General features: G+C 51.2%; 1 protein-coding gene across 1 annotated transcript in view; it reads right to left on the reverse strand.

Annotated features, from left to right (window-relative positions):
* Nucleotides 1-7971, reverse strand: part of LMNB2 (lamin B2) — a 32035-nt gene extending 24064 nt beyond the window's left edge. The window contains exon 1 of the mRNA XM_063358023.1: nucleotides 7135-7971. Within this exon, the coding sequence (XP_063214093.1) occupies nucleotides 7135-7335 (201 nt within the window). The 5' untranslated portion in view covers nucleotides 7336-7971. The remainder of the gene's footprint in view (nucleotides 1-7134) is intronic.
* Nucleotides 7972-11605: the final 3634 nt, after the last annotated feature.

Genomic DNA, 11605 nt, shown 5'->3' on the forward strand with positions numbered 1-11605 from the left:
GTACCAGATAATTAGAAGATGGCTCATGCCATACAATCTTCTGAAATAGGAACTACCCATCACTAAACTCTGAAGTCTGTGGCAGGACAGTAGACATTAACCTGAAGAACAGAATTACGGGGCACATGAGTAAGAGTCATACTGAGGAAAAATCAATATGACTTGTGCAAAACAGTTTCACAACGTACTGGCCTTGCTCAGTCAACCAGGGAGCAGGTATTTGTGACAAATCCAGTAAAAAAAAAAAAGCAGTGGGTACATGCATAAGCACGACAGAGTGGAGAAAGCACAGTCACAGAGTATGGCTTTTTTAAAGGGAAGCAGCGGACAAGGGAACGAGCACATGAACAAGGGTTTGAAAAGTCAACAAGCCTTCAGAAAGGGGAGACTGAGCTAAAACACTCTGCCTAGACTCTTAAAAGGCTTGAACAACATCACCTACCAAAGGCTCCTACAGAGGCCACGCAAAGTCCAAGCAGGCATGGGGAGGAAAAAAAGACATCACCTTCCAGGAATAGAGGTGAGGTTGATTGGCCTGTAGAGTTCTCTGGATCTTCCTTCTTGCCACTCCTGAAGATGACATTAGCTTTCTTTCAGTCTTCAGGAATATTTCCTAATCATCATGATCTTTCAAAGATAACTAAGAGTAACCTCACAATTACGTCAGTCAGTTCCCTTGGCACTCATGGGTGCAACCCATCAGGTCCCACAGACTTATGTCCGGTTTGTTTAGATGTTTCCTATCCTGATCCTCCTCTAGCAAGAGTAAGTCTTCCTTGCACCAGACTTCCCCTCTCGTCTCAGGGGCCTGGGATTCCTGAAGGCTGGTCTGACCACAAGAAGGCACTGAGTACACCAGCCTTCCTTAACGTCTGAGTTTAGCCAGGACCTCTTTGCTCATCCATACAGGTCTCCTGCCACCTTTGCTTCATTTCCTGATTGTTAGGACAGACCACGCTTGAGCTTGGAGGAGGTTACCCTTGAATATCAGCCCAGCTCTCATGGACCTCTTTTCTCTCCAGGGCTGTAACCCATGGGATTCTTCCAAGCAGAGCCCTGAAAAGGCTAAAGTCTACTCTCCTGATATCCAGGGTTCTGGTCTTGCTTTTTGTTCTGCTCCATCCTCTAAAGATCCTCCGTCTCATGGTCACTGCCCTGACCTTGACATCCCTGACCAGTTCTTCCTTATATATTAAGTATTAGGTCCAGCAGAGCACAAAGACTAGGGCACGTGAGGCTTCTCGCAGTTGACTGAAGGAGGCCTCGTTTAACTCTTCTTCTTGATCAGATCAGTAGCAGACACATACCACAATGTCACCCATCTTGGTCTGCACACCAATCCTGACCAACAAGTTTTCAGGTAGCTCATAACCTGTCCTTATGCAGAACTCCAGGCATTCCCACTGCTCTCTCATAAAGGGCAACTCGCTCACCTGAAAAGCTTGTACCCAGCTGTCGTAGCACTCCAGTCGTACAAGCTACCCCTGATCCCAGTGAGGTCCTAGTTCTGCAACTGCCCACAGACTTCTCATTCTCCCTGTTTGTTCCTTGTGCTGCACACATTGTGTTACAGGCGTTTCAGGGAGGCACCCAAGCATGATGATGAATCCCCAGGAAGAGCAGGGGAGCTTTCCCCACAGGGCTGTCCTGTAGGCACTTCGTTCTTTACATGCCTATGCTTGGGGCATTTTGATTTCATCCTTTTTCTGTTGCTTCCTCTTTTTTTCACACAACCCCAGGCCTTTTGCTTGCCTATCCCATCCACCACTTCCTCACCCGATCTTAACTGAGAGAAGAATCTCTCCCTCTCCCATCATTCCCAGTTTAAAGTTCTTCTTAGCAGGCTGACCAGCCCTGTTGGCAAAGATAATTCGCCCTACTTAGCCAGGTGGATCCTGTCTCTTTGAAGTAGTCATCAATCCTGAAAGACGGTTCCATGGTTGTAGAAACCCATATCCTGTTGCCAATAGCACTTGTGCTACCCAGTGTTGCTCAGCAGGATCTGCTCAACCATCCTCAAAACCTTCCCCATCCCCACGCCATTAACAATCATTCAGAGACATGTCATCACGTTTAATACTTTTCGGGTCACCCTTGCCAGCATCACTGGTGCCTACACAGAAGAGAGGCAGGGACAATGGTCACACAGTCGAGTGAACCTCAGCAGCCTCCCTACAACATCCAGAATGGAAGCCCCTGAGAAGCAGCAAACCTCCCCAGATGACAGGTTAGGCCAGCAAATGGGTCCCTCCACTCTGAAAACGTAGCCCCACTACCTCCCCATCTCAAAGTGATTGAAGAAATAAAACAAAAACCTCAAAACAGAGTTCAGCAGGAACCAGAACGCTACAGCCTGATACACTACATCTCAATGTACCCAAGCCTAACTCTTCCCGCACAGAGGCCAAGTTGGACGCCCTACAAATTGCACTACAAATGTGCTTTCACTTTTATTTTTTTCCTCTTTTGCCAGCAAAGGAGCCTGCAAGTTTGTAATTGGGCAACACAGGGAACAAAGAAATAGAGCACGTGGAGAATAAGAAAGTAGAGATGTTTCCAAAGCACAGTCTGAAAGGCAGGACTGTTGGATCCTCTTCAATATACCAACCTCTGCTGGGAGCACTCAAAGCTCAATGTGTGGTTCAAGGATAGACACACAACACAGACCCTCCCACAGCAATCATTTGATAAAAGCTGCAAGACGTCACTCAATGAAGACACAGGGAACATGCCAAGAAGGCAATGAACCTACATGCTAGGCAAGATGCATGCCCCATCCAACCACAAGTGAATCCAGACAAATTTGGTGATGAAACATTAATCTCAATAATGTCCATTAACGTGCAAAACATAAGTGTATTCCCACCACATGTGGATCAATATGTTCTTATTCACCCTATTATGGATTGATGAAGGACTGCCAGTCAGCTATGGCTCAGATTCGCCAAGAACACCAGTCAAGTTCTCAAGAACAATGTAGATGCGTGTTGCATATCACCACCATCACCTCCTAGATGATGTCTATAGCACCAGAAGATCACTCACTCAGCCCCATGTCTTGGAGGCTCCAACTCTTGAGGGACCCGCCATCCACTGCAGCACCTGAATATGTGTTTTGCAGGTGGCAACTAGGCAACACCAGGCCTGGTCATGACAACAGCTCTGGTTATTCCACATGGTGCACACAAAGGGCACAGTAGCTGCAGCGTTAGCAGATAAGCGGAGACCAGGTGAGACTGGAGTGAAAGTTCTGATAGCTGTGCCACACAAGATTGCAGCCACCTGCAGTCACACCCACAGAGGTGGGAAGACACAGGTGAAGAGGGAACCCTCTGTAGATACTGTTTTTTCACAAGGGCAATTGGTGTCAGTGGCTGAGGGCTCCCAGGGATCTTCTCTTTTTTTCTCCCTACTCCTTTCTGTGGGTGAGAACAGCGGGATGTCCTCAGAACAGGGTAGTAACCACTCCCATGACTATCAAGACATCTTTTCTGGAAGGCTGCAATCATAAGCACTGCAGGGGAGGGGAAGGAGCTAGTAGAAAGGGAATTGAGGAGAGCTCTAGGACTCTCTTCCTCTTAGCCCTTCCAATATTCCCCCTCCCAGCCTCACAAATTAGGTTATTGTGACCATGAACCCAACACGGCAAGAACAGCATCAGTCATATACTAGGGAGGTAGAAAAACAAGGGGATTAGCTAAATTTCTCTTCTGTCATAGGCTAAGCTACACAAGGATATTCAGGCAAGAGAGCAGAGAAGGAATGAGAACATCTACAGGTTCCCCCAGCTACACAAGTGAAGTATTTTTTCGTATTTGTCTGAGGGCTTACTGTATACATATTTATTTCTCTAGAGGCCTACAAGTAAAGATAGAACAGGACTGGTCAGGGTTAGGAAAGCAGGAACAAGGGCTACAATTAGTATAGGACTAGAGATGAATCTCAACTTCTGCAAAATTCCTTTTCTCTACTGTCAAGAGGTGGCAGCCCTGTGTTCCCCAAAGAGCAACAGGAGCTACTTTGTTCCAAGGCCATGACACAGCTGTGGTCTGTAAAAGATTGCCCAGCAGAGGAGAAGGTGGATGCTTTTTTTCTGTCTTCTGCAGATGGGTGAGTAAAACAACAGGCAAAAAGAACATTGTGACCAGCTGATGATTAAGGAGTCTCTGGTAGAACAGTGACTATGGTCCTTGTCTGAACAGCATCAGCAGAACTTCTCTCCTCTAGAAGATATTCCCCTAAACCACAGCCTTGAAACTAGATCAGAACTGCCAACCCTTTGTTCCCATGCAGGCAGGGGTGGGGGGAGAGGATGCCCCTTTCTCAGACATGGTCACTGCGGGATACCGGAATGACCAGCAACAGACAAACATCTCATGATAGCAATCCTCAACCTCCCATTTGCCTTGGATTATGGACCCATCACCTGCTCTCAAGGCAAAAGTCTCAGGTGTTGACAGAGCCCACTGGCGAGCGGTCACTCCTGCTTGCCATCCCACAACACGCATCATTCCACCTACCACGGTGGCAAACGATGTTCCCTGCCACTACCAGCGATAAGCCAAAAATATTAGACTATTTAGAAAGCTTAAAAAAAAACACCTAGAAAAAAATCTGAGTCAAATTTACACACAGCTGAAGACAACCAAGGAGAATTCTCATCTTGAACACCCTGGGAAAAGAAAATAACCTATTTTAAGCACACAGAGCTAATAGATATAAAGACAGAACGATCTAGCCAGAACAGTACGTCAACAACACTGAACTACGCTTAACTGTTCTACACAGAAATTAGAATTGCTTTGGGGTTTGTTTGATTTTTTGGGGCTTTCTGTGGGGTTTGGAGGGTTTATTTTTAATTAATATCTTATTTCATGCTAAGCCTACTCATTTTACGAGCACAAATTCTGTTAACAACTGAGTTGTCAGCAGAAAATCCAGTTTACTAGATTGATTCTGAAAGTGAAAGTTGATTCTGAAAGTGAAAGGACAGGATTCTCCCATTCCAGTAAACCCAAAATCTGACAGACATCCAAAGTTTTATTTCTCCCACAGTCCTAAACCACTATCCCGGATCAAAACAATACGACTATAAAGTCTCCTTTTCTGGACACACATAAAGAATAAATAAGCTGTCCTAAAGCGGTGGGAGAAGCATTTAACAAACGTGATCCAGAGACCAGAATCTTACATTGCCTCTGACACGTCAAAGAAGAGCTCAAGGAATCCTGACAAAGTTTGCTGGAATGTATCTAAGAGTTCGGACGTTTTTTGAAGTCTGGGAGAAAACTGAAGAAGGAAAGCTCGAGGGCAAAGTAAGCAAAATATTTATATCAAAATCCTCAACTTTATTTTCCGATTACCGCATCGGAGTATACTTCCAGAATTGAAAACACACAGAACTGGTATTAGGAGTCAGTTTATGCTCATATTAGAAATTTAACGAGATTATATCTATGTTTTCTGCTTGCCCTGTTCTTACTCTTTTTACATGTTTGCTGTCAATAGGATTACATTCTGCCTTCTACATTTAAAAGGCATACTCCTTCTAGCCTCCAGCAATCTACAACTTGGAAGCTCCCTGAATCACACGTGGTTATTTTGTTTATAGCACGATTTCACATAGGACGATTGATGTAGCCATGATTTATGTTTAGAAATATCTAGTTATTTTGAAAACATGGAAGTTATAACATATCATTAAGTGGTACAAAGGTACTTTAAGGTACTCGAATCCTGGGTGTACACTGATTGCAAGTAGGCTAACCACTCCCAAAACAAGACACTATCGTACCTGGTCTGCTTAAAATAAATGAATTCAAAACCTCCCCCCACCACCTCCAGCATCATCAAACTAGACCCTTATAAGGAGGGGGAGGGGGGGAAAGAAGCCTACACAGTGGCAAAGCAACCCATTGCATCACACAAATTACCGTCAAGGCTGTTATCTACTGGCTTCCCACTGAAGTTTAACTTCACCTCAGAGGTGGGACACCTTACCTTGCAGCCTGCCTCCAACAGATGGAGAGGGGCGTCGGGCTGGTACAGGATGGGTGGGACCGTCCCCAGCCGTGTCACTGACCATTTCCTTCCTCCATCGGGGAAGGAAGAGTCATGGGGGAAAGCAGATACGACAGAAGAGGGAAAAGCGAAACGCGGCTTAGGAAAAAGGATCGGCCCGTTTTGCCTCCAAGACCACAGGAAGCGGCCCAGACGCCCTTCCATGATGGGGACCGTCAGCAAAGAGCACTTCGCGCTCCAAGGATTTGATTCCCGGCATTTGCGGGGACTAAGACTTCCTCTGTCGAGAGGCAAAGTTAGTCTAAACCCTTTCAAATTTTTCATCTCATCACATCAGCCGTCAGGATAAAGAAAGAAAAAGTAACGTTCAGGTCACAGCTCAGCGCGGGGTCCAGCACACCGACTGCACCGCGAACCGCCGCGAAGAACCGGCCCGCCGCGGGTGAGACCAACGCCGAGCCTGAGCGGCGCCCGGGAACGGGGCGCTCCGTGCCGCCCGCTGGGCCCGGCGGGAGAGCGGGGTCCGTGCGACTCCCGCCGGCCAGCGCAGCGCCGCCCCCGCCCCGCCGCCCGGAGGCGCTCCGCGGGGGAGGCGGCCGCCGCCAGGCCCGCTCCCGCCAACGGCGCCGGCACCGTTCCGGGTGTCGAATTTTCACTCGGCGGCCATCCCGGGCCGAGCCGCCTTCACCGTGTCACCAGCAACCTCTCCGCTCAGCGCCGCGGCCGGAGAGCCCCCGACAGCCCCCGCGGGGCCACACGGACACAGGCAGGCGCCAGGTCCCCACAACCCCCCCGCCCGAAGCTCCGCCCGACCCCCGCAGCTCTCGCCCTCAGCCCCGAGCCCAGCGGCCCGGCGCAGCCGAGCCCGCTGCCCCGGGGCAGCCCAGGCCAGCGCCCGGCGGGAGCGGCGCGGCGGGCCGCGCATGGCGCCACCGAGCCCGCGGCCGCGCGGAGCCTCCACAGCGCGCCCCGCGGGACCCGGTCGGCCGAGCCCCTGGGCCGCCGGGCCCCCTCCCCGGGATGGAGCGGGAAAACGCCTCCAGCGGCCCGCCGCCGCTCGCCCTCCCGCCCCGGAGCCGCGGCCGAGAGCCAGCAGGCCGGCCCGGGCCGTACCTCCCGGGTGGTGACCTCCTCCTTCTCGGAGATCTTCAGCAGCAGCCGGTCATTCTCCAGCTCCAGCGCCCGCACACGGTCGATGTAAACGGCCAGGCGGTCATTGAGCTGCCGCAGCTCCTCCTTCTCCTGCAGGCGGGAGATGCGAGTCGGCGACAGCGGGGTCCCGCCGGGGGTACCGCGGCTCGGGGTGCCTGACATGGCGCTCAATTCGCGGGCGGGCGGGCAGCGGGCTCATTCAATCCAGCCGCACCGGGGGAGGAGGCAGCGCTAAGATGGCGGACATCACCTCCCCCGCCGCCGCGCCGCCTGGGAAATGAAGTCTCGGCGCCAAGATGGCCGCGCCGCAGGGCGCGCCGGGAGGTGCAGTCCCCGCCGTCGTCCATTTCGCGGGCTGCCCGGCAGGCCCCGGGATGCTCCTCATTCTGAAGCGTGGCTCGTGCCGCCCGTTAAAATACACAACTGGGTGGTCCTGAGCGCCAGTAAAGCGCAGAAAGCGAGGGGCCGATCTTGAAGGCAAGGGGTTTTTTCGTTAATGAAGCCGTGAGGGACCAGGGTTGCTCCTCTCAGGCTCCCCGGCAGCTCCTCCCGGCCCCGCTCCAGCAGCCGACCAGGGCTGGGGGGTGCGGGTCCCCCCGTGGGTCCCCACCCTGGCAGGAGCCGCCGGCCTCTGTCCCGCACCCTGGGCCGCCATCGCGCCTGTTGGTGTGAGAAAGGCAGGTCTTGTTTTTGCAGCGGAAAAAAGCCGTTTCCATCGGAGGTGACACGATAAGGGAACGACTAGACAAAGAGGCTCCAGCAAAGGCTTGTGGAACATCTCTTATCGCATGGACAGAAGGACAAACTGATTCCTACCGGATTAGTGACTAGAAGGGTGGTCAAACATTTACCCAGGGCTAGTGACATTGGGCAGTTTTACCAAAAAGGAAAGAAATAAACTAGTCAGATAATCCCTTTAGGTGTAACATAAGGAGAAGTAAAGAGAGGGCAGGACATCCGGGAAGGATCTGAGGCGCTCCGGAGAGGCTGTGAACCCCGGAGTACCCAACCAACGGGAAATGGGAGGGAAAATTCGGCTGGGGATTAGGAAATAAAAAGGTGTGTTTCAAGAACCAAAAGTGTGCCTGCTTGCTAGGTCACCCGCTCTTGCGGGAATGTTCAAATACAACGTGCTTCGTATCGTTCACGGCCTGAGCCGTTGGTGTTGGATAAGGAGCATTTCTCACATTGGGAGTGACGCTGGTGGTCGCAGGGTGACGGCCACCGGCACGGTGCTCCTCCCGTGGGGTGTATTTTCACACCCGTTATCTAAAACATCGCTTATGCTCTTTACAAATTTGCTGTGCTTTGCTATTAGCAGGGAAGGTCTATAGGCCAGCGCCCCGCTGTTTGCCTAAATTGGGGGTGGAGAGTCTCAGAAAAAATATCCATCGGCTGTTTCCGAGGGTGAATTTCTCGGAGCGCTCTTACGTAGATTTTGGAAATTTTTTCCAAAGTTTTACTGAGATGCCAGTCTCCGCTCAGGCCCGTTCAAGAAGGAAGCTATTCTGCAATCCTTTTGCTGTCCCAGGGAATGCAGCCAAATTTTGTACAAACTAGAATTCACTGGGAAGTTTTGCCTTCCTAAAGATTTGGAGTATTATTTTTCCCAAAACGTATTTTTGCTGAATATACCCCAGCTATATGATATATGAAAATGTATATGAAAATATACCCCAACTGTACGATATATGACAAGAAACTTAGGGAGCCAGGTTGAACAAAGAGGTGCAAATGGGTTTATCCTCAAAATAGAAGCTAGATGATCCTCATGTTAGAGGATCTGGGATCCTAATGTTGAGTACATCCAACTGGAAAAGCTCTGAATCTGGGAATTCTGGACGCTCAGTACCCTTGTTGGCAAATAGCTCTAAGCCCCCCTTGCAATCCCTGCGTATCTTTAGCACTGAACCGTGTACGCGGTAGGTTTTCACACGAATGCGTTTGTTTAAAAATACGCATCCGATCTGAAAAGCGTTGTCCTGGCTTCCTCCGCGGAGGATGGAGAGCCCATCCTGCCTGGCTGGGGCACCGTCTCCCCTGGGACCACACCGGCCGCTCCTGCCCCTCTGTCTCCTGCAGGGAGCTGAGGACGGGGACCCCCACACCGCGTCGCCGTGGGCCTCGGGGGGTTCGATAGCCCCAGTGACAGCAAACCTCGATCACGCACCACACACGCCCTTTCCGTAGGCGCTTCCGCACCCTCCCTCTTCGGAGGTCACCGTTACCAGATCTTTATCAGTGACACCTGACGATACGATGCACAAGTCCGTGCGAAACTCAGCTTTTTTGGCTGAATTCGAGTTGGTTTCGCCCCGAATGTTGTAACAGCCCCTTCCAGTCCCTAAAGGGGGCCTGCAAGGAAGGATGGGGAGGGACTCTGGATCAGGGGGTGTAATGAGAGGACATGGGGGAACGGTTTCAAACTGAAGGAGGGGAGATTTGGATTGGATCTCAGGAAGAAATTGTTTGCTGTGAGGGGGGTGAGCCCCTGGCCCAGGTTGCCCAGAGAAGCTGTGGCTGCCCCATCCCTGGAGGGGTTCAAGGCCAGGTTGGCCGGGGCTTGGAGCAGCCTGGGCTGGTGGGAGGTGTCCCTGCCCAGGGCAGGGGGGTTGGAACTCCATCATCTTTAAGGTCCCTTCCAACGCCAACCGTTCTGTGAATGCCTCCGGAGAGGGCAGGGGAGAGCAGAGACTACAAGTCCCGGCGTGCTGCGGCCGCTCTGCGCGGCGGGCCCTGCCCCCGCCCGCCGGGGCCGCCCCCTCCGCAGGGCCGGCCCCGCCGCCCCGGCCCCTTTGTCCCCGCCGCCGCTGGGGCCGCAGAACGGGGCGTCTTTTGAATTTTGGCGCCTTTCTGCAAACTGTGACCCAACCGCTGCAGGGGCGGCCCCAACCCCGGCCCCGGCCCCAGCCCCGGCTCCCGCCGAGCTGCCGGTCTGCGCCTGGGAACGGCCGACATCGCCGCCCGCCCCCGGCGCAGCCAGAAAACGCGGGAGCCCCGCGCCCGGGATGAACTTTTTCTCTCCCCAACACGCAGTTCCCAACGCCAGCGAGTGCGTGGAACAGCAGTTATAAACTTCGGTTACGTTATGCCACAAAAAAAAAAAAAAAAAAAAAAAAAATTTAGGGATGCTGAAACTCTCTGTGAGCATTTTTGGGTTAGCTCGTTTCTTCCCTTGTGATTTGATGTGATTCTCTGTGCGTTGTTATATCTTGGAAGTTCTTTTAAATCTTTTGCCTAATTTTGATCGATAATGTAACCCAGATACAACTCCCCTTTGTTCATGAAGTTTATCCCAACTCCCCCATTATTTTGTCTGTCCGATTTTTTAGATAATGGCTTAAAACTGTGAATGTGTCAAGGGTTTGGTTTTGTGGTTGGTTTTTTTTTTTTTATTTTTTTCTTCTCATGGTACCAGTTATTTTCATAGGGCTGGTACCAACTGTCTTGCAGTAAAATCTTTTTTTTTTTTTTCCTAAATTTACTTCCTGAAATATGCCTCAATATTTTCTACCTTTTTTAGAAGGTCCCTTTTCATAGCAGTAACCAGAAGACTTTGCACACTCGCATCATCTTCACTTTTCTCTGCTAAAAAGAAGAGAACAGTTTGGGAGTGGGATGGGGAGAGGAAAGCATCAAGGGAGGAGGGAAAGTGCAAAAGCTGAGTGCCCGCTAGACGGCTGTGTTTTACAGGTAGGACGATGCTCGCTTTAGTCCCGGAGTTAGCGTCTGTGCAGATGCTGGTCCTCTTGGCTCGCTCTGGGGACGCAGGTTAGTACTGAGCCAGAGGCAGTGCTGTCACTCCTCTCTCAATATTCAGCAATTAGGTGTTCATTAAGGACCTCGACAGTGCACTGCTACCCAAAACAATTTTATAATAAACTCCCTCTCTGCTTTCAGAAGGTCGAATTGATTTGTTAGCCCAGGACATAGTCATTTAGTGTTTAACAAAGGGACAATCTAGGAATGTGTCAGCCTTAGCTGAGTGGGGCGGCAGAGGGGCCGTGGCAATCCCTGGGGCCGCGTTCCCCGGCCTTTTGGGAGTGGGAACCTGTTGGGAGCGCACCAAGGCCCCGGCCTCACCCACCCCCGGCTTCACCCTTTGCGGGAAGCCGAGCACAGGAGAAGGCGGCTGCACCGACAGGTTTCATCCTGATACAAAGTCAGGAACTTGGAAATGCGCTGGGTTCAGCATCCAGCTCAAAGGTATTTGCAAAGGATCTGGCTGCCTGGGAAGGATAAGAATAAATTTTCGGGATGCCAGAGAACACAGACAGAGCCTAGCACCGAGTGCTTCTCCCATCAGATAAATGAAGAGGTTACTTACAGTACATAATAAAGGCAAAGGGAAAGCTCGGCATCCTTTGATGCACAGCATCTTCTCAGTCGTTGGCCGGTTTTCTGTATAGTTGGATGTAACGAGTTTTCTGAC

Source organism: Chroicocephalus ridibundus, chromosome 22 (genome assembly GCF_963924245.1).
Source record: "Chroicocephalus ridibundus chromosome 22, bChrRid1.1, whole genome shotgun sequence".
Lineage (NCBI taxonomy): Eukaryota > Metazoa > Chordata > Aves > Charadriiformes > Laridae > Chroicocephalus > Chroicocephalus ridibundus.